General features: G+C 40.6%; 1 protein-coding gene across 1 annotated transcript; it reads right to left on the bottom strand.

The window, feature by feature from the left end:
- Positions 1-6,016: 6,016 nt before the first annotated feature.
- erap1b (endoplasmic reticulum aminopeptidase 1b) lies at positions 6,017-20,595 on the bottom strand. Its single transcript, XM_030060734.1, has 19 exons — positions 20,440-20,595; positions 19,457-19,979; positions 18,859-18,997; positions 18,269-18,403; positions 17,811-17,931; positions 17,092-17,246; positions 16,423-16,536; positions 15,687-15,818; positions 15,100-15,231; positions 13,695-13,778; positions 13,377-13,534; positions 12,954-13,033; positions 12,336-12,519; positions 11,910-12,066; positions 11,131-11,315; positions 10,464-10,625; positions 10,180-10,320; positions 9,471-9,552; positions 6,017-8,954 (listed from the first exon to the last, which is right to left on the bottom strand). Exons 1-19 carry the CDS (start codon positions 20,501-20,503, stop codon positions 8,769-8,771), a joined length of 2,934 nt encoding a protein of 977 aa, XP_029916594.1. The 5' UTR covers positions 20,504-20,595; the 3' UTR covers positions 6,017-8,768.
- Positions 20,596-23,320: the final 2,725 nt, after the last annotated feature.

The following is a 23,320-nucleotide window of genomic DNA, read 5'->3' as shown; positions in this document are numbered from 1 at the left end:
ACTGAAGAACATTTTATGCACCAGGCTAGTGTTTGGATGTGTGTGTATTTAGTCCCCTGTATAAAACTGAGCCACATCAAAAATGCATCTAACAGAGCTAAAGTTCAGTTCAGACTTTTATTGCCCCACTAGGGAAACATGCAGCATGACTCAACACAAACCATACAATCATAGTCATCTGATTTCAGCTGCTGAAGTTCTTTTTTCCTCCTACAGCTTTGTTTTTTTTTTTTTTTTTTTTTTTTTTTTTTGGCAGCCCCACTTTTTGAGCATCTGTCAGAGTATTTTCTGGATGGCACGACAGTTACCTTATACTAATAAATGTGATTCATCATTGGCGAATAATCTTTGGTGAATCTGGAATTGACTTCTCTTATTTCCTCTCGTGACAGAAAAATAAGGGGAGATAATAAGCAGAATTTAAGGGCACATAATAAGAGAAAACATAATGGACATGATAAGAGAAAATATGAGAAGTTTAAGAGAATGTTCCCGCATCTGGTCTATTGTGTCATTTTACCAGGAAATGACTGCTACAGCTGCAGAAATTTCACACACACGCATACACACACACTCACACACATACACACACACACACACGCATGCACAGACAGCAGTTTCTGTGCTGCATTCATATCACATTGGGAGAGACAGTAAATGACACTCCCCACTTTAAAATACTGTTAACGTCAGCTTTCATGTGGTAAATACTACTTGGAAACTTGGCGCTTGGCAGTGGAGTGTGATTGATCCAGTGTCAAATATAAGGAAACACAGGTGCTCGAAGGATGACAATTGAAAAAATTTATAATAATAATAATAACCAATATCAAGATTACTTCACATCACTTCAGTTATTTTGTGATCACAACGCTTCAAATACAACAGCTGGGCACAATTTCTTGTTGTTACAATAGAAAACATGAAATCTCACAAAGTGGATACGTATTACAGTAAATGTGAAACCGATGTCCTGGCTGGCTGCTGGTTTAGGGAATGTGCCGTGTACTCATGACATCGTAGCTTTGAGCCTCTGTCATCGTTTCTGTCATTTTCCCAATAAAAACAGAGTTGCTATAAAAATACACATTTGGCATATAATAGTCCAATTACCTGCTCACTCCAGTCCACGTGACAGTGTGCTTAACTCAAAAGATTGTGTCCATAAGTGCTTCACAGGCACAGAGACAGTCCAACCTATGGCTGTGAGTGTGGCTGTGTGTCTGTCTGCTGTGGCTGCACCATGTCTGTAGGTTGCGGAGGTGCAATGGGGTAGATGGGAACGTTGCTGTATTCTGAATAAGCAGGAGGAAGATCATCTGGCTTGAATCCCAGCTTAAACAGAAAGACACAGACAAAGAGAAGAAGTGTTAAAAACCAGGCAGCACACACTTTGTTCACTTCGAAGCATCGTGTCTATCCTGAAATCCCACTGCAGGCAGACAGTTCTCATTGCGCTTTTTTGTTTATTTTTTGTTTCTTGTTCTACGTGCTAATAGAGTTATAACATGTGTTTAAATAATTAATTAAAATGGACACACTGCCTCGCTTGTAATGCTACTTTACGCAAAGCTAAATAAAATTAAAACTTGACATTTCTAAAATAAATTAATAGAAAATGGGAATGCAGGCCTGAAAACCACCTGAGACCTAAACTGAAAATGAAACATAATTAAACTTAATGAAACAAAAAAGTACCTAACTGAAGATGCACTCAACCTATAACATGCCATGGGGTGGCACAGTGGAGGATTAATGGCCTATGCAGTACACTGTGTTATGCTGTGATAGAGCTCAGCAGACAGCCGCTGGCGCTGTGTCATACCTCATGATAGGCTGGGGGGGGCCCGCTGTACATGCCGGTGCTGTACTGTGGCGGTGCGTGCAGCTCTTGGCTGTACCGAGGTAAGCTGGAGTGATCCTCGCTGTGCGACCTGCCACCAGGGTAGGGGATGATATAGACCGGCGCGGGCCGACCCTCCTCGTTGCGTAGCTCCCTCTCCATCTGCCCCTCCCTGAGGCGCTGACACACCCTGCAGATGGCCGTGCAGAACATGATGGAGAAACCCATGCCCACAATGCCCACGAAGATCCTGGGAGAGGAGAAGGCAAGGGAGAGGGAGAGTGATTAAGTGTGTGTGTGTGTGTGTGTGTGTGTGTGTGTGTGCGTGCCTTTGGAGAGAAATTAAGGAAGAGCATATGACAACATGTGGCATAAGAACTGAACTGAACTGAATTGAGGTCTTACTCAAAAGCAGGGAGAGCCGATCCAGAGATTAGGCCATGGCTCATCTTGGTGGATGAAAACAGACGCACAATGAAAAACCTGAACTGAAACAAGGTCGAGACCTGGAAGAGAATCAAACAAAAGAACAGCCTGGTTCACTTTCATAGTTTTTTCTTTTTTTTTTTTTTTTTTTTTTGTCATCAGTTAATAATAATAATAATAACAACAATTTTTCATTCAACCCATTGATAGGTACATCAGGGATAAGCGTGTGTTCATGTTGTGATTACAGCTGTCGCACAAGCACCAGGCATACACACACACACACACAATGTTCCTGTAGCACACTGGTTTCCAGACGTTTTCTTCTCATGAACCAACATACAGTACAGCTTTTCATTGCATTTTCACCTCCAGACTGACACATGATAAATGTTTTGTTCCTGAAACCTGAATGTGAGGGTCTTTATTGTCCGTGTCTATTTGAGGTCAGGAGATAACATGCCTGTAGGAAGGCTACTTTTGCAACACTCTGCTTGTCTGGCCTACAGTAACCTCATGTGGTTCACAGACGTCTGAAAGCGTCATATCCTATTCCACGTATACCTGACTTGATTATTGTATTGCGTAAAGGTCTGATGATCAACGATTTTCCACACCTGTTGTAAATTCATCAGGTGAGCAGTAGCAATATTAGGTAAGAAAATCTGAGTGTGTATTTAGGTTAGAGGCATGAGGAGCTGGCCCCTGGATTTACAATAACATCAACAATAAATGATGTCAAGCACATATGATGTAGTCTTCCCCGGCCCAAATCAACGACAAATATAGTATTATAGCTTATTTTGACTTGTAGTTGTGACCATCATCCTTGCGCCATTTAGTGTAATGTTTTACATAGATGGAGGCCAGTGGTGACAATGCAAAATTTAAGTTTCATCAAAATGAGATGCTGTCTGAGATATCGTATGTGACACACAGACAAATAAATGAACAGTGAACCACCTCACCTGGATCAATCAGGGTTGAGGTGAAAACACTGAAACACACAGCTGAGATCTATCATTCAAGTTTTGTCAAAAGTCCCAAATTAGGCAGCTATGTTTTGAAAATGATGGCATCTCCTTTAAAAAAAAAAACAAAAAAAAAACATTCCATAACTACTCACATGTAATATTAACTGCTGAATGTATTTTTAACTATTCGGGGAGACTTTTACTTAAAAAGAAGTTCATTTAACTGATGTAAGATTCTTTATTAAAGAATTAACATAATTGCTTTTCAATCTACAGATACAGTATGCCGTATAACATTTTGGAATCACACCATACTTCCATACTTCTATCCATACTTCAATTTATTTTAGATGTGTTATGTAAAATTGTATTAAAAAATAAATCACCTTTTGACTAAAGCCTCATCATAAGGTATTGCAGAGCGGTATATTAACACTGCATGACAGAAACCCCTTGGACTACAAAATGATTTAAAAATTGCTCATGTAACTTATGGCAGGGGCCCCAAAATTTAGAAATTTAGGGTTAAGACCCCAAATCTATTCCAGACCTTACTTTAGTATCTTCCCACTTGGCAAGAGTCGTATTCAAGCCTGAAATAACTTCATTTTCGAACCTACAGTGCAGGCACAGACACAAACATAAATGCTGGAGAGGTCAGACTTTTTCTTGCATGCAGATACAGAACTACTGCTGCAGTTTGGCTTCATAACTAAAGGGGTAAGATACTGTAAAACTATAGGCTGAGGAATGTCATCATGGATTTTTTCTGGACTTCTAGAGTAGCTGCTAGAACACATGGAGGACCATTTACAGTTTACACAGTTAAAATGTCTTAAGAGGCAGGTTGGTCAGAGAATCTTGCTACTGAGAGTAACTAAGCCAGGGGTTTTCAAACCTTTTCGTGTTACACACCCCCAAGTTGACTTTCATTAACATGCAGACCCCCCCATTTTAAGTAATTTGTCCTTGGGATGATGACATGAAAAGATATTTTGGATGGTGTTGTGTTGAAAGCAGTGAGATTACAATGATGTTAAATACTCCTTAATACATTTTTGTATCATAACAATTTCCAGTGAAAAAAACTGTGAAATTAAATGAAGCTCCTAGATCCCATTCTGACAACCAATGCTCAAAGTTACCATATAGTTACTGCAAACAGATACAAAAAACTAATTAACATCAGTTATATACTGCCAGGGCAGTAGGTGTGTTTTTACATTTAACTTCAATGTAAAACATAGTTTCACTATTTACACCTGCCGATTGGTTTGCCAAACTAGCACAGTTGACACACTCGCCAGCAAATTATCATTAATGGCGGCTGGCGGATAATACCCCGCCAACAGGCCTTTGGTTGTGTTATGTCATCTCGATTTTATATGACTGCATAAGAACAAGGTAACAAAAAACATAACTGGTGATCTACCATTACCTTTCTTTATGAGAAGTATATATAAGAAGGTGTCTCCGTAAAGGAAGGACAGGAAAATGCCATCAATGTTCACTAAAAGTACATTCAAAATCAAAATTCACAAAGTAGAGTAAAGGCTCAGTGGGCAGTAGTCCAGTAACAGACTGGAAGGAACCAGGGCTAAGTCTGTATAAACTGTGGTATAAATTTATACTTCATAATAAGTTCAAAATCACCAAAAATGACCAGCTCTTTCAGTTTCCAACAATTTCCAATAATTCAAGTCTAATGAAGAGGAAACAAAACAGAATGTAATATAATGAGACGATCTAAAGGGGGCTTACCTCTTCTAAGATGGCTTTCCTCAGGTGTAGGACTGGGAGGGAAAACACAGGAGCAGAGTACAGTTTCTATTGTGGGTGTGCTGTGAAGGGGGCGGGGTGTATGTGTGTATGTCACCCACATTTAAAATCTCGAATATGCGTGTGTTTGGGTGTATGTCCATACACAACCAGATGTTTTGCAAGTTCATCTCTGAGGTTGAAGGGGCGTCATATCTAGCTGTGCTTATGTGTGCGAGTTTGTGTATGTAGTGTATTAGGACATATGTGTATGTATGCATGATGTATATGCATTTATGTGCGTGTGTGTGTGTGTGTGTGTGTTTTATCAGTCGATGGGTGTGTTTTATCAGGATGTGCTAAAGGTCCATCAGGAAGATTTTATGGCTGCATTTACAGCAACAGCCACCATTCTCCAGCATGACTCAGCTGACAGAGAGAGGCTGCCTTAGAAACAGCAGCAGAAGAGAAGGTACAGTAAAAACAAAAGACCCTGAAAGAATGAAAAAGTAACTAACGCTAACCCCTAACCCTAATACTGGTGCTCCAGAGTCACAGTCAAAGAAAAAACATCACACTGCAGCTTCTGATTCAGGCACTTTGTCCTGCCACCTCAGGTCCAGGGCCATGAAAAGGACAAAATCTTATGCTGTATCACATACACAGACACACACATGTATGGACTGATGGATTACATCAGTCCATACAAGTGTGTGTCTGTGTATGTGATACACAGAAGGTGGCCATACCTTATGCAAAAATAAATAAATAAATAAATAAATAATAATAATAATAATAATAATAATGAGGGGAGAACATCAATGAGTTTGTCATGTTCACTATAAGGATAATATGTAATTTGTTTCAATTAAATACTGGGGCAAATAAGGTTTCATATCTCACCATAATTTTAGGCCGGTGGTTATTGTGGTTATTTGCTACCCTGTGCAAATAACCACAAATGGAAATGGAAGCAAATGGAAGAGTCATTTCTTTTTTATTTTACTGTTCACAATTTAAGAAGAAGGCATTTTATTCAAGACACATTTTCAGTTTAGAAAATGCAGAACAGAAACAGAACAGAAACGTAAGGAATCTTGTTCAACAAAACAGGGATGTTACAGTGGCACGACAAATGACAGCGTACACCTGTGCAAAGTGATGAAAAACCTTAAATAAATCAAAGCCTATCAATATAAATCTAGTGGTACTAATGAAGTATCTCAACAAAGCTTTTTACCGAGGACCACTGGTTTCAGAATTCATATTTATCTTCACAAATTTTGAGCACTGGCAAGTAAAATATGAACAGCTTAAAGGAGTACCCAAACATTTGAGGTGGTCTCCTAAAAATATAAAACAGTGCCTCCTTAAATTGAAAATAAATTTAAGTCGGTTACACGACAACAAAATAGGGATCTGTCAAGTGCAATAAGAAAGGTTTTGTTTGCCTTGAAGTGCCGGTGGTTTCATGATTCATTCAGATGTAGTCATTATAGAAGCTCCCACCTTTTACAGCTTATTTATTTTACTGCTGCTACTGTCCTCCTCTCCAAGTTTTGCTTTCTTTTCATCTGCCCAAAGCTATAAGCAATTGTCTGGTAACTAGTTGGTTGAGAGGGCAGAATTGAGAGCTGCAATATATTAATGTCTCTAATGAATCACATTCATTAACCCATTTGTAGAGAGGACATAAAGGAGGGCTTCTACAGTGGCTACAGCTGCACTCACACCCATAAATCTTGGTACATTAACGTCAAACGTCATTGAAAAAAGCTCATGATCTTCTAAGATGAAGAAATTTATGGAGCCAAAAAATACAGCAGTGCCTCAACTTCTCTATTTTTCTTTTAAGGCAAATTAAAAAACACACACACACACACACACACACATATACACACACACTTACTGCACACACATAAGAAATCAAACAAGTGTGACTCAACTTCTTTTCCTGCTATGAAGAGCCTTGGTATCTGTATTGACCACTATCAACCACAGCACTGTGCTGATGTCAATACAGCTGATCCTTAGCTTCAGCACCAGTGCTGTTACAGTGACAGGCAGGAAATTCAATATTAAAAAATGAAAAAATAACATAATATTAGCAGCCTCTGTATGATTTTTAAAATTTAAATTTTACAGTCGGCCTTTCCTGATACTCCAGTTGCTGGAACTGGTGATAATCGTGTTCTATCCCATGCTTAATGATACCTTATTTCATCTTTTTTTGTTGTTTTCAGCCAAACAGGAAAATGCTGGTGATATTTGACTGAGCTTGGATGCGCAGGTATATTTTAAATAGCTGTTTGACCATTAAAGGCACACAGTGAAATTAGGTATGTATCTGACAAGGAGTAAATTTTTATTATTATTATTTTTATAACTGCGGTACCTTTTATATTCTATAAATTTAACTGGGTAGTAAAGAAGTGACAGGTACATTTTTGGAAATGTACAGCTGTGGCCTGTTGACCACCTAAGCGTTCCTGACTGGCTGCACCTAGTCCGCTGGTTTGCATTTTATTTTGTGTCTTGGACACGCTCCTTCGACTGATCTACTTTAACAACTTCTCAGTCTGTTAGTTGTAACAAGGAAGAGGTCACAGGTAGGGCCATTATACGCAAGACAACATGAACCTCAGATTAAAGCCTATGGTCAGCACCAACAAAAGAGAAAGAAAAAGCTATGATCGGGTAATAAATGGACAGCTGAAGCACTGCACAAAAATGATCGACAAATAAATTATCTATACAGAAGACAGCAACCATAAAAAAAATCCAATAAAAAGACAAAAATGACAACACAGAAGCAGACAAAATATGCAGAAATAATAGCGAAGAGAAGAGAAACTACCCGAACCTGTTAATAAGGCAGAAAATTAACAAAAACACAACCAAATGCAGGCAAATTCAACTCAACTCTATCAATCTGTCACTCTGGCAGGTGACCATCCATCCTTTGAAGGGGCTATTCCATTGTAGAAATGTAGATGAAAAGTAATTTATGTTTGTCAATTTTGGAATTTAAAATCCACAATGGCCCCAACAGTTCATGCCTTATGTTAATTTGTTGACTGTTTCCTGTCGGGTAAAACAGCGTGAAAAGAGATCAGAGAGGCTAAAATGAATCTGATCGAAGCTCGACTAAAAACAAAAGGAGATTGTGCCTTTGAAGCTGTGGCTCCAACACAGAGGAATCTACGGTATCTTTGGAGATACAATCTCTGTTGAAGATTTTCAAAGCAACTACAGGCTCAGTTTATTTATTCAAACTGGCTTCATGATGTCTCGCCTCAGGATGTCAACTCGTTGTAATCTTCTTCGTTCTTTTTGTTGCTGATATTTTTATTGTTTCTTTGTTTTAAGGTCATTTTTTTTTTTTATATTTTACTTTCGTGAACCACTTTGTGACATTTGTGAAAGGTGCTACAGCAAATAAACTTTACTTACTTGCTTAAAGTAAGTTTAAAGTCCCGTTCACGGCTTTGAACAGAAATATCCAGGCATCAGTGCCATCGCAGGGCACTACCATTGGAGAGACTACACTTTTAAAAAAAAAAAAAAAGGTTCTTGTGCCACAAGGGAGCCCCATAAGGTCTCTTGAAGAAACCATTTATAAAAAGGTTGTTGGACACTGCAGACATCAGTGTTTCTTCATGGCACAAGCAGAATCCCCCATGAACCCCTGGTGAGTTTTTAGAGTGTAGTTTCTGCACTGAGGGACAATTCTCTCCACTCCACAGATGCCTCTCTTTCCTCTGGACCTACAAATCCTCATGTGGCTGTGGCGGTGCACAGGAACTGGCCTTGTGTCTGTTCAGCCAGGCCTGCAGCAGAGGGAGGTGGGTGTCCATCCAGCGAATGTTTTCCTCGATGGTCTCGTAGGTCTGCTGGATGCACCTCATCTCTGAGCCTGTCTCCTCAGTCAGGGAATCGAAGAAGCTTCGCACCTGAGCACACACAGGGTAGGAAGACTTGAAAATCTAGGATAAACTAATAATAGATCATTTAATAATAATAGTTGATGACATGGGAAGTTTCCACAATATGTAACTGACAAATTTAGTCAGATTTCATTTCATCACATGGAGCGTGGCACCTATGGTGGAAAATAGTCAAGATGTTTGAAAAAAATACAATGAAGTAACACACGACTGATAATCATGAAGCATAAGTGTGATCATAATATCTATCATCATATTCAGGGTTATTTTATTAGCAATAATTACAGCAAAGTGCTGTTCAGCTGCTTGAAATATGTAAAAATTAAATGTTTTGGGCATTTCTGCTTTGAATAGTTGACAGTACTGAGAGAAGAGAAAGGTCTCAACTCAGATTCAAACCCAGAACAACAAGGATGCCACAATTTACATTTTTACCCTTTGCTGACAGGAATATGCTACTGCTCTTATTTTTTTTAAATCAAAATTATTGAGCAAAAGAGGCCTGCACAATAAGGAGCTTACCTCATCCAGCATCTCCCTGGTGGAGTACTGGCCGGTCACCCCAGTCACCAGGTGTGCTATGGAGTGGGAGCCCAGGTCAAACCTACGAGATCAGAAAACACACAATCACACACTCCAAAGCACACAAACTCAACACATTTTGGGGTTCTTTAGATTGCAGTATTTTCCAAATATCAATATATGGGCTTCTTCTAGGATAACATGTCTATTAACGAACACTAGGGGGCATGTAGGATATCTTAAATTCTGACTATTTTACCCCTAACACAATGACATGTATAAAGAAAACAATACAGTCTGTTATTTACTCCTGAAGTGCAGCATTAAGACATTTTATCACTACTTCATGTTGTCAGTCATTTGCAGTAGGTATTTGCCTGAATAAACATCTGTTTAATCTGAAATTTGGAAGTGCCTTCATTCTTCTCCACAGGTAAAGTCTAAGCCTGATAGCTCGAGAACTCTGATTTAATATGGTAACCTGGAGGTTTGAGAAATGGCCCCTTAACTGACAGGTCAAACTCCAGCGCCTCAAATTGCAGAAATCTGATTACAATTGCAAAAATCTGGGAGGGAAAATGACAAACGGCTATTTGTGAGGGAGTAAGTCATCCCCTAACCCAGCTCTACAAGTACAATTTCCATGTTGATTTGAACTAAAACAAAGGCAGAAACCTAACTATAAGATGGAGTAAGACCAGACACTGACTTCTTGATTAGAGCGTGCCAGTTGGCGCGGAGGAAGTCCCAGGCCAGCTTGTAGCCACGGGGGTTCTTGCTGATAGAGACGACCACAGATGGAAGGTCCTGAGTCTTCATCACTTCACCATGCAGGCTCTGCTCCATCATCCTACAGAGAGAGAGAGGAAAATGGTAGAAGAGAGAGAGACAAGAGAGAATATCCACTATAATACAGGACAGTTTTAAAAATGACAGGTCTCTCGACTTTTACTAAGATGTATTCTTATATTCCACTGCATGTAATTTACACACCACTTGAGCTTATCCTGCAGCGGGCTGATGGAGAGAGCAGACTTAATGCGGCTCTTGACGCCTGTTTGCTGAGAACTACGATACTTCTCAAACAGGAAGTCCCACCCCTCTGGCGTCCGGGCTCCAACAGCAAACACAGCCAAGCTGACATCAGTGGGGAGACTGGAAAAAAAAAAAAATCACAGAATGGTTTTGAGAGCAGGGATCACCATTTCCAGTATAGCTCAGTGTAGTCATAACATCTGATATGATTGGCTTGGTTGGATTAAAATCATTCATTGTGTGAACAGCAGTAAAATAGTAAGAGACAGTCTTTTGAAAATGGAAATGGAAAGATTGAGAGCCAGAGGTGAGATTTTTAGATGGTGCAAAACTCTAAGACAGGGTGGCAAAACATCACCACCTAAAAACCAGTGATTTTTTTTTTTTTGCTGTAGGCGGTTCAACTATTCTTCCAACCACTTTGGCATGTGACCAATCATCCTTTCTGCTTTAAAAATCTACCTCAGTGGTAAAGTACTGAAAAGGAAAACAAACGTTTCCTGTCCTCATCTAGAGATTGTGGCACCTGGATGCAAACTCATAACCAAATAACCATCAAAACATAAAGGAGAGTGAAGTGTAGAGCCTTGGTGATACTGCAGGACTGTCTGCTGCGAGTCCTGACCTCATATTGCCGTCCGAGTCCCTCCACTTGTTAAAGAGCTCGATGGCGGTGGCCAAACAGGGAGGGTGGTTCCTGACGCAGGCAAAGAGCAGCAGGTAGCTCCTCAGCACCCTCTCAGACACCAAGCCTGCGTCGCTCCACTCCTGACGGTCGATTAACCCCCGGAACAGATCCACAATGTAACCCTGGGAAAAGATACAATACAAATAAAACCACCGTGTGCTTAAATCCCATTTCTACTGAATGCTTGCTGACATTGCACCGCCCTCCAGAGTAACTGTTACTGCTTTCTTTGAGCCATCAGAAGTTACAGGGAATGATTTGCTAGCATTAAATGTGCTCAGTGCTAGTCTTTATTTAACCACTTAAGGGTGACTTAGCAGCTGGTGCACTGTATATGCTGCTAGGTAGTTAAAACTCATAATAAATCATATTTTATGAGTTTACAGCATTTTTTTTTCATGCAAAACCTCATTCTGCAAATACCCTAGTAACTACAGCAGTTAGTTAAATGTAGAGGAGTAAAAAGTACTATATTTCCCTCTGAAATGTTGTGGAGTAAAAGAATTAAGTCTCCCATAGAAATAGTGCCAGTACCTCAAAACTTTTTTGTTAAAATCAAATCAAAAGTGTTAACCAGATATACATAAACAGCACAAATACAAGTGCTAAATTATGAGACTGTGCCACACTTCAGTGCATGGAGTTACTGTCCACCTCCAGGCAATGACGTCGCCTGTGAAGCCCGTTAACATGTCAGATCTTCAGTCTTCACCAACCTTCATCTGGTTCTCAAGAGCCATCATGTCTCTCTTCTCCATTAGTTTGTAGAGGGGAACCAGCTCCCCAAGGCCCTGTGTCACAGCCATGATTTCAGTCTCTCTGGACAGGTAGAGGGACAGATCCAGAGCCGTGTCCAGCCTCACCTTCCCCACACTGAAACACACACCAAGCGCTTGAAATTTACATCAGCTGCCAGACCGATACTTCAGCTTTGGTCAATTATAGCTGCCATGTCCGTCCTTCAATTTTACCTGCCACGTTGGCGTGCGATCATCATTAATGATTTTATTAGAAAATATCATTTTAAATTAATTAATTTGATGATTCCATGCAGCTCTGCCTCCACAGAGGAAGTAGGACTGATGTCTTTACTGGCTACCACTGGCAGATGTCATGGGCAGGATTTTAGGATTTTGACTGACCTGACCAGCTGGAAGACATTGTTGATGAGGCTGGCGCGGTCGTTGCTGCTCAGGGCCGTGTGGTTGTGCTGTAGCAGTTTGATGATTGAGCTCCATCCCTCACCTTCATAGTGAACCATGTAGTAGCCGTTCATTTTCACATTAAACTTCACCCAGTCCACCTCCTCCGGCAGGTACAGGACATCTGCAGGGAGGAGGACAAGATCGGCTTATTCAATGTTACATCTTTGATCTCTGAATGAGTGTGTGCTGCACTGATTCTCAACCTGGGGAGCCATGATGGTTGCAATATAGCATGTAAATACCATGAATAGTATTTAACTATGTTGTTATTGTTTATGTACATTTATATCAATCTCTCGCTCTCTCTCTCAATATATATATATATATATATATATATATATATATATATTCATTCTGTTAAATGCTTTATCAGATCCTTAACTGTTCATACAAACAATCTGAATGAGGTCTGCAGCCATTGTGTATTGCCACAGAGAGGATAGGATTTTATGGGCAGGGCCTTGAGCTAAAAATTGCCAATGCAAATGATTTGCATGAAGGATGGAAAAAGTGCATCATAGCAATCCAATGACCAGCCTTTAATAAAAATCTCACCAGTCTTGGTCTTGAGCAGAAAGCGATGAACGGTGCTGGAGGCGCTGGTCACGTAGGTGAGAGGGATCTGCCACAGGAATCTATCAACACACAATGACTGTTACAGGAAATTAAAAAAATCAAATGCTACAGCTGAATATGTAGCCACAGCAGAGGTTAAACTGCTCACTGGGGGTGTGTGTACTACTGCTGCTGTTTTTCGTCATCCCTAACAGGGAGCGTGTGGGAATAAATGAAAGTGTTGCTCCCATTAATAAGACAGAAGTTACAGAGATGGTGTGGCACCTTGGCCATCTGGTAGAGAGACATAATGCAGCAAGACGGACAGCAGCTGCCAATGTAGTGCAGCTATTCAAAAACTATTGGAAAAGAACTGGCCATGTAAAACTATCTGCCTGAAGTGCTCCCAATGCAACAATTTACCCTTCAGTGAGGGAGGGGTCGTCTGTCTTCAAGTAACGCTCCTGAGTGAGCCTGACCTCGCGACCTCTGACCTCCACCGTGACCAGAGGGAAGCCCTCCTGCAGGGTCCAGCTCTCCATGATGGTCCTGACGTCCAGCTCATCATCAGAATACCACTTCTACATGTCCATACACACACACACACACACACACACACACACACACACACAGTACATAATGAGTAGAGTAGAGTACATAATGACTCAGTGAGCATGTACAGCTGTTAAACCCTACAAGCAGCTAGGTTAAAACCACTTGATGTTTATCATGAACACTTACAGAGGCTCCAGACTGGACTTTGCTCTTGGAGCAGAATTCCTTGTGTTTTATTCGGCCCTCGTCCAGATCATCTGAGTGGCAGATCTAGTGAGGAGACACATCAGGTTTTCACACAAAATCATAAAAATGCAGATACTAATGCTTATAAAAATACTCTGACAGGACCACGAACATACCACAGTCCATATGATGTATGTTTCAACCTAATGCAACTAAAGTTTTGGGTTTGGTATTAATATCGCTAAACAGGGAGGAAAATAAACTATATCCAATTTATAATATTGAGTCAAGACCAGTATTAGCCCCATAATTACTCTGTGAGCAAAAATTAAAACATATATTTAGAACTTCCATGATCAAGCTAGGTTACTAAATGATAAATGCACAAACTAACATCATACTCCACACTAACATGACAGTGTAAAATAATTTTATGGTCAGAGAGGCTATCAGAAAAGATCACACTTCCTTGGCTACATCAGCCATCATCTGTGAATGCAGGCATAACACAGAGGCATTGTATATTTTGATAATAACATGTTGACCTATAAATTATATGAGAAAGTTGTTTTTGTGCAATATATTCATAATAGAAACTTCTGTGACGAATATTCCCATATTCCACTGTGAAAACGCCAAGAAGGCTGTGACTTTTGATAGTTTGCAAGTGTTTAGCCTGCCCTCTAGTGGTGAAAGGTAATACAACCACTATAGCTGAGGTTGAGGAGTGAAAAACCACAAGTTTGAAAATGGGACCTCCAGTGCACAACATTGACAAAATATATTGCTTTATTTTCCAGGCATATTGTGATTCAGCTTTCTATCCACAATGACTAAAATATTTATTGAGCATCACAACAACTTGTTTCAACTCACATTCACTCTGGTCTTAAATCAAATGCACTCATTACCATTCATCTAAGAACAGACGCAAATGTGTGCCAATTAGTTGCACAACATTAACAAAATATTAAATACTTGTTTGATATGATATTGCACACTTTGATAGGCATGCACTGATACCATCTTTATCAGACTGAGTACCAATAGGACACTTCAGGGTACTCACAAGTCATAAGTACCAACACTAGGACTTTTTACATTACTGCAATTTAAAAAAGCAGAGTGCTGATTTATTTATTTCCAACATTTGAACTGGCTCCACTGATTTAACAAAATATAGGACACTGTCAACTGTTTTCTGAAATTACAACATAAAACTTAAACTAATCTAAACTAAACTAAACAAACAAACAAACAAACAAACAAAGAAAAAACATGGAACACGGATACCAGTATTGGAATCAGTGCATCTGTACATTGTGATAGATATTTTTACTATATATCACACAACACCATTGATAACCCTTCCACCCACACACACACACACACACACACAACTCACATTAGTCAGGCTGTCCCAGAGGTGGCTGTTGACAGTGTTCTGGTAGCTGTAGCGCTTCAGGTATCGGATAATGCCGATCTCAAAAGCCTCGGGTGTCAGGAAGTCGCGCAGCATATTCAAGATACAAGCCCCCTGAAAATAAACAGAAAAAAAAAAAATACACTCACTGAAAAGGATTCTGCATGCTTTTGGAGGGTAGGGGTGAGATATTTTCATGAGCACATTTCTCCTTCACGCATTCATCCTACATCCATCCTGCATTAGCAGTGCACACATTTTTTTTCTTGAATGTGGTAGACTAAAATTTGTGTACTCAAAAAAATCCTACTGTCTCACAAGCCACTACTTACCAGACTGCCTCATTCAATTTGTAAATGACAGTAGGAGAGAGAGATATTTGATTTGCATGGATTGGGTCAAACTGCAGCAGGCATTCAGCAAGAATGCAGTAAAAAGTGGGACACCTGTATGGATCTAATATGAAAATGAATCTGTATTGAATGAATGGGAGATAGGTGACTGAGGGAGGGAGGGGCTCTGTTTGGCTCTGTCATGGTGATGAGGGAACAAAGGGGAGGCAAACCAACCTTGTCGTACGACACATCATCGAACATCTCCTGGATCTGGGCAGGGTTTTCAACAGGGGTGGAGATTGGATGGGACGAGCTGAGGGAGTCCACCTCCATGGCCTCAAAACATTTCCCCAGGAAAAAGTCATCCTGAGAGAAGGGGAGAGGAAGAGAGAGAGAAAGACACACGGAGAAAAAAAGGATGAAAGGTAGGGTGAGAGGCAGAAAGAAAGATAGTTGGAAAGGTTTGAAAGGCATGCCTGTAAAAATATTGTCAATGCTAATGTTCATCCTATATACAGCACAGTAGATGCTCATGTCAAACTGTATGGAGGTAAAATGTCACGTGCATTCTTGAACTGAATAGCCCAAACAACAGAGATCCCAGGTATCTTCAAATCTCTACAAATGTATTACAAATGAATAGATACTTCCAACATCTTAATGATGCCATGATTACTGTGTGACATGCTTGATTGCCATCCACGCTATCCATGTTGCAAGTAACGCTGACGTTTATTGATTATCAAAAAACGGTTTTGAATTGAGCAGAAAGAGATGGAGAAGACAAAAGAGAGTATAGTGAAAGAGATACAGAGAACTGTAGAGAGCAGACATGCAAATCAGGACAACAGGCTATTGCGAATATGTCTGAAAGGGTGTCTGGGTGGCCGTCTGGGCCGCTCAGTGTGCCGATTCACACGCTTTGTGTGAGACACTGGGAGTCTGTGTGTTCTCTGTGCTTGGCTCTCACCACGTGCAGCTCTGGGTAGGTGATGTCAACAGAGATGAACTCCATGAACTTGGCAAAGCCCTCATTGAGCCACAGGTCATTCCACCACTCCATGGTCACCAGGTTCCCAAACCACTGCACAGGAGAGAGAGCACATGAACACAACTTCCATATACACAAATTAGGCAGGGCTAAGGCATATAAGTGCTCAGGACTTTTGAGCTGTAGTGTACAAAGCATGCAAAGAAGATTTGTTTCCACACACCAGACTTCTAATAATTAGGCCATGACATAAGACAGTGGTTCCCAATGTTGTTATGATCAAAAAGCTATTATAAGCGAAGTGATTATTATCACCTTAATATGGGAAACAAGGAACAGAATGATGAACTGAACAGCTAGACATTTTTATTTTGTCGTTTCAGGGTATTTTTCTTAATTTACTGGAGGCTGGGCTGGAAGTTGAAAAGTGTTCATTTAATGCAAAGCACTCACATTTGTACTTATCTGAAACTGCAAATGAGACACAGGACACACAGGATATATTTTTCTATTAGAAGTCCATGTCATTACAATCTATAAATCATGCAGCCTCTGCAAAACCATTTCATCTCCCTAACCTGCCAGGCTGAGCCCCACTAGCCCAGGGCAGCAGGCCCACTGATACACAAAACAGACTGAGGCAGCTACCTGGTGCGCGAGCTCATGAGCGATGACCATGGTGATACCCAGTTTGTCTGAAGCTGAGGACTTTGCAGGGTCAAAGAGGAGGCCTGCTTCTCGGTAGGTGGTCAGTCCCCAGTTCTCCATAGCGCCTGACTGGAAGTCAGGGATAGCAGCCAGGTCTGTAGAAATAACAGCAAGTTCATAAATATAAGTAAAAATGCCAAGTTAATCTCATTGTCCATCTATGAATCTCTTCAATTGTCCTCTAAAACATGTGTTTATACAAAGCCTGAAGATGAGGAATACACTCTGTAGTTAGTGTGTACTTTCTGCCTTCAAGAAATCCTACATGTCTCCAGTGAACCACATCGTCCTGCCATTATTCCTTCTCTTTATCTTTGATGCCTAAGATCACAAAAATTTTCTGTTACATCTAATGTCACAGCACAGTACACTTGCACTCTTACATGCCTTGATTGAAATTTTAAAATTTTCTTACATATACTGTAAATAAGTAAGAAGTAAGTAATAAAGTAAGACCTGAAAAGAACTGATCATAATAGTTAATTCTAGATGTGGGTCTGCACAAAAATTGCAGCTCGAGCAGCAACAGTAACTGCATTTACTTCAGTGTTGTACACACAACCTTCCCAGGATACAAACAGGTCTCAACATGTTAGACTTCATCTGCGTGAGGCTACAGTGAGGCTATATTTGTGTGACAATATTGTATTCCCACTGACCTTGTTTGGGCAGCGGGTAAGGAATATCAAAGTAGTCATCGTAGAAGTCCAGCAGCTTGACAGCAGCATCCAACGCAAAGGCTGTCTGGTCAATCTTCTCAGGTACAGCATAGACTGAAATCTGATGGAAATCACAGTGGTTAAACACCCTCCTGGCTATTATCATGATAGTGCCTATATGTTCTCTATTGTATAGAGATTTGTGACTTACAGTTACCCATATATACTGTGGAAATGGTTTCACCAAAGCAGTAAATATACATCGGAATAAAACACAGGGGGAAAACAAAGCGATTGCTAACTACTGTAGCATCCTGATTACCACAAGCAACTGCATAGAATCCTATTCTTGAAAAAAAAAAAATCAAATATTCATTGTATAAAAGCCTGTGACACTAAATAACCACTTCTGAGTGACAGAACAAAGTAACGGCATGGCTGATGTCAGTCCTCCTCACCTTGACGCCATGTTTGGTGGTCTTGCTTACAGACAGGAAGTCAGATACGATGAAGGCCACCAGGTAAGTGCTCATCTTTACTGTGGTGTCGAAGTGATCCTCAAATAAGTCACCTGGCAACTGCACTGCTTTCACCTTAAAAACAGAGAATTGTGGTAAAGGAAATGGAGAAAGGAAAGGAAAAGGGAATGAAAGAGGGGAAACGGGTGGAGAAAAGTGGAGACGAGTAAGGATGAGTAAGCTGTATTACCTATCTAGAGATATTAAAAATAACAGTAGCTTAACATACTGACTGCAAACCTGTAAAACAAACTGAGAAATACAGATACAGTGGGAGTCGTACTGTACATTCATCCTGCAGTTAACATACATCGGTGCTTGAGATGATTGAAAAAGTATTAAAAGTTATACTCTATAATCACATTAATATATTGAAAAAAGTGCATTCTTCATAACCTCTACAGCCAAAATGAGCACAGAATTTAACTTAAAAAAAAAAAAAAAAAAAATCATATTTGTAACAATTCGTCTTGGGATGGGAGATGCACCTGTACTTGGAATAATGTAAGCTTGGGTTTAAAAGTGTTTACCTTGGGCATATTGGATATGGCGATGTGGCGAGCCTCTCTTATGATCCGTATGGTGAAGTTGGCTTTGAAGGCCGGCTCATCAAAACAGGGGAAGGCTGCCCGCGCGCTGGTGGCTTCAAACTGGGTGGAGGCCAGCATCCTAATGGATTAAGTGGTATTGTGTTTAAAATAACATGCTGTAGTAAAAACTGTTCTCACTCTCTCTCACATTAAAATCACATTTCCCAATAAATTCATTGTTTCCGGTTGCAAAGACAACGCTGCTGCTCCTTCTCCTCTACCTCTCCAGTGTTTTACCAGCTCCCACAGCCAGAAACAATCCAATTTTTCACTTTCTTTTTTTTTGCTGTGGGAGAACAGCATCCTATTCCAGTTTTGTGCTACAAAGCAATTTCCCTGCGTGCAGTAAAGCAGTCAATACCGCAATGGATGCTGCAATATCCAATAAAAGGCAGTATAGCAACTGAGAGTGGCCTCCATGATCTCAGCAATGGTCTTGTTTCTTCACAGCAATTACACTTAATTCCTCAAAATGAATGTGCTCATAACGTCTTGAGGCTAAAATGCCTGTAAATATACAAGTAGTTCACTGTCTTACCGGACCTCCCCACTGCTGGTGCGGTAGCTGCCCTTGTAGAAACCGTGGTAGCTGTCAGACAGGTTGGCAGCGAACTCCAGCTGGACCTCATACCTCCTCCCTTGGATCAGCGGCGTGTCTGACAGCAGGGCGAGCTGGTGGAAACGAGGGTACTCCAAAAACCGGAGAGGCCTCGCGCCCTCCGGTGCCAGGAGAAGCACCTTGGAGATGTGCATTTCCTTGGTGTGGAGAATGACGGCGCTCGTGTCTTCGTGCACCTCGAGGAGAATACGAGCCACGCCGGTGAAGTCAAGGCTGGTCAGGTTGGGGTGGAAGGTGAGGTCGTAGTGAACGGGGGAGACGGTTTTGGGAAGCCTCATGCGGTCCCAGGGGAATGGCTGGCCGTTAGTGGCTATGGGGGCTTCCTTGGATTTCGGCTGCTCTGGTAGCTGTGCTCCTGATGAGGGAGCGCAGGGAACCAGCAGCAGCAGCAGCACAACAGGAAGCACCAACATGGTGGCAACAGGAAGGAGGAAGCTCTCACCTGTCAGACAGTGCAAAGACATCAAGAAAGATTAACAATTACACAAAGTGATGTGTATATACTATGCAATAAAATCATCCAGCATTTCTCAAAAACAGAGAATCTGGTAAAAGTGTAACCATTTGGTCAACTAAAGACTCAGTCACTGTACTTTTAAAAATGCCTTAACCTGTTTAAACATGTGTTACCTAGTCGGTTACATAGTTAATCGACTTTCAACACACATGCACAGTTGATAAGCCAATCCAAATATCAAAGACAAATAACGTTACACCCCAGTTGTTCCAGATGGCGTGGAAACGCAGTGGTTTCGATTTCATTACATCCGAGTCATTCATTGTCAAAACTCGCTAGAAAAACGTGTCTTTCCCCCCAAAAAGGAAGACGTTGTATTATCTGTTATGTTCAAATGTTGAAAGCAAGAATTAACAGTGTTGTGTGTGTGTTTATTTCGACTTACTGTGTCCTCTTGTGCCCGCGAAGTTCAGCGGTCGCAAAACGCAAGAGCGAAAGTGAAAACGCATCACACGAAGCTGGAGGGTTGCATGCTGGGAGACGACAGAGGGCGCGTGCACTGACGTGACCCCACGCTCATTTCACGTCAAAACACCACACAGATATATTGTCGCATATCGATCATGCCACATTACAGATATGATTTTAAATCTCACCGTTTTTATGCATGCTGCCACACACTGGCGTCCATGCGGCGTGAATTAGAGTATCTGCAAAGCTTCCGGTCTTTCAAAATAAAACCCCATGACGAACAACTTGCAAAGTGTTCAAAATGTATTTAAGAAGGAAATGGAAATAAACTTCCACGCTGGACAGGAAGTTAAATGTTGTTGCCAGCAGTAATAATACGATTTACCACTAGAGGGCGCCATTGGTTTGATTATAGCACAGATTGTCTCTTATTTATATGGTTTATAATGCAAAGGATACCAATACATCTAACTCTAGTCCCAGAAATACAGTCACCCGGTTTAAATATTTCGGATGCATTTATTTATTTATTTATTTATTCATTCATTCATTCAGTTTGTTTTTGTTTTCAAATGATTAATTAATTTCCAACTCACTTCACCTCCTCTTAAGGTCTCAGCCCAACATTTCATTTCATACAACCTGGCCCGGTCTTCCTCAGTTAGAGACGGGCCATATCCAACGCATTTTATTAGCAGTGACCCTGGGGCTTTTAGGGACACAGATTGCAAAGGACAACCAGTTCAAGTATTAGCAGCCCAAGTCTCTGATAAGCCATATGTGAATCATGAAGGTGATCCGAGAGCCAGAGCATCAAATAGATGGCAGCTCTGTGGTCTGTATTTATCTGCTGTTCCAAGCACACACACATACACACACACAAACACACACACACACACACACACACACACACACACACACACACACACACACACACACACACACACACACACACACACACACACACACACACCGTGCACACCACCAAATGCAGTCTTAATCTTCTGGCGCCAATTCAGACCTGAGTTTTACAAAACTAAAAGCAATTTAAGAGCTTCTTCATTGGAAATTGATACACGTTCTTGCAAATTCCTTCAATATTGAATGAAGTTGCTGCTGATTCTGAAGATATATACAAACCTGCAGTTGACTGCTCCTCTTATCGAGCAATCCCACTTAAAGAGACAGATGGATAGAGGACAAGAGATGTTTTACCGAAGATGCATTATACTATTATACATGTGCAATACTGTACTTATTGCCAGATGTTTATTTTGTTATGTCTTACTTATTTACTTTTATTATTTTAGTCTGCTGCACACACACCGAGACCTGGGTAACTGTGTTTCGTTCACTCATGTTTCATGGCTGAATGACAATAAAGTCTGAGTCTGAGTCTGAGTCTGATAATTAAACTGGATCAGACTTAATTCATGGCCAAAAGGCAATTCTTTGCCAATGACAGATGCCTTTTTGGAATGATGCAGTACTGTGAACAGCTGAATGAATGGCTGCCTAATCACTTAATACTGAGGGGCATTTGACGGGGAAATGTCTGGGAATGTCTGTTTTACTGCAATATTTTAATTTGGAGGAAATGATAGATGATGTGATAGTTCTGCTTTCATGACTCCAGTGATGAATCAAAAAGTAAATTCTGCAATTATATCCTCTTCAAATGATACCAGTGCTCAGATCACAGGAATCAATTTATGGAGCAGAAGCTTTTGCGATTTTATTTGACACTAGAACACAAACATTAGAAATTAGAATTAATTGGAAAAGCATGGCTTTGCTAAACACTACAGAAACTATGCTGAGGTGGACACATACAGAGTAACTATTTATGGATGAGTCACCTCTCTATTGTCTCTGATGAGTGTTATGACAGGAAAAAAGTGTATTATCCCAACTAAAGTGATATTGTAATCATCTGTACACAAAACAGCAGCATAAAGCTCCCCTGCAGGCAATGGACAATTTCTCTATGGAAGGACAAGGAGCATATGACATGATAACATGCTTGATAAGGGGAAAAGTTCATTGTCTGACATATCTGATGACTTTGCAAATGAAAGAAACCATTTGCAGTTGCCCCAGTTGCCAACCCCTCAGAATAAAAAGGGCTTTTCGTCTTTCATCTCGGAGGACTTGAGGATGTGATATAATGCAGATGGGAAGACACTGTCAACGCCATTGGTGATATTTATTATACTAATATGGTTCAGATTATCATTATTCTTATATGGTTCATAGATGGCTATTGTAACAAACAAATCACTCCTCTGTGCTGTACTCTCCCTTCATACATCCGTGACAGTGTCAGTAATGAAAAATAAGAACACCCGTATCACCCACTGACTAAAATTAAAAGTTTTAAATAATGCTCACATTCCCTCTGAACACTGACATGTACACAAACATACAGACACAAAAATGCATGCTCAAGCCATTGCAGACATACTATACAAATGCACACACGGACACACACACACACACACGCACACACACACACACACACACACACACACACACACACACACACACACACACACACACACACACACACACACACACACATATAGTAAAGAGACAAAGTCCAGCCCATCTGCAAAACATTAATGAGTAAACTTTACAGCGAGCCTGTCTGTTTCTTATTGGGATTGCCTTCTAAGCGTCAGCCAGTTGTGCACAGATCATTTGGGACAATTAAATCAGATGCAGAAACAACATTTTCTCTTACATATAAGCAACAGTCAGTTTCAGGAGATCTCCTGACCATTTGGGAAACTCAGTGCCAAGACACGATTCAGGTGCTACAAGGGGGTGAACTACTTTTGTGTTAAAGCCTTAAG

The sequence above is a fragment of the Myripristis murdjan genome, chromosome 9, assembly GCF_902150065.1.
Source record: "Myripristis murdjan chromosome 9, fMyrMur1.1, whole genome shotgun sequence".
Classification (NCBI taxonomy): domain Eukaryota; kingdom Metazoa; phylum Chordata; class Actinopteri; order Holocentriformes; family Holocentridae; genus Myripristis; species Myripristis murdjan.
The sequence above is the reverse complement of the archived record's forward strand: the minus strand, read 5'-3'. Positions and strand labels throughout refer to the sequence as shown.

Bases quoted from the DNA above. Each gene is read 5' to 3' on its own strand.
- erap1b (XM_030060734.1), bottom strand. From the start codon at position 20,503: ATGCGTTTTCACTTTCGCTCTTGCGTTTTGCGACCGCTGAACTTCGCG. The intron at 15,232-15,686 runs GTTGGTTTGCCT...GTTTATTTTCAG, and splicing joins ATGATGTGTCGTACGACAAG to GGGGCTTGTATCTTGAATAT. The intron at 12,520-12,953 runs GTGAGATTTTTA...TCCTCCCTGCAG, and splicing joins TCTGCTCAAGACCAAGACTG to ATGTCCTGTACCTGCCGGAG.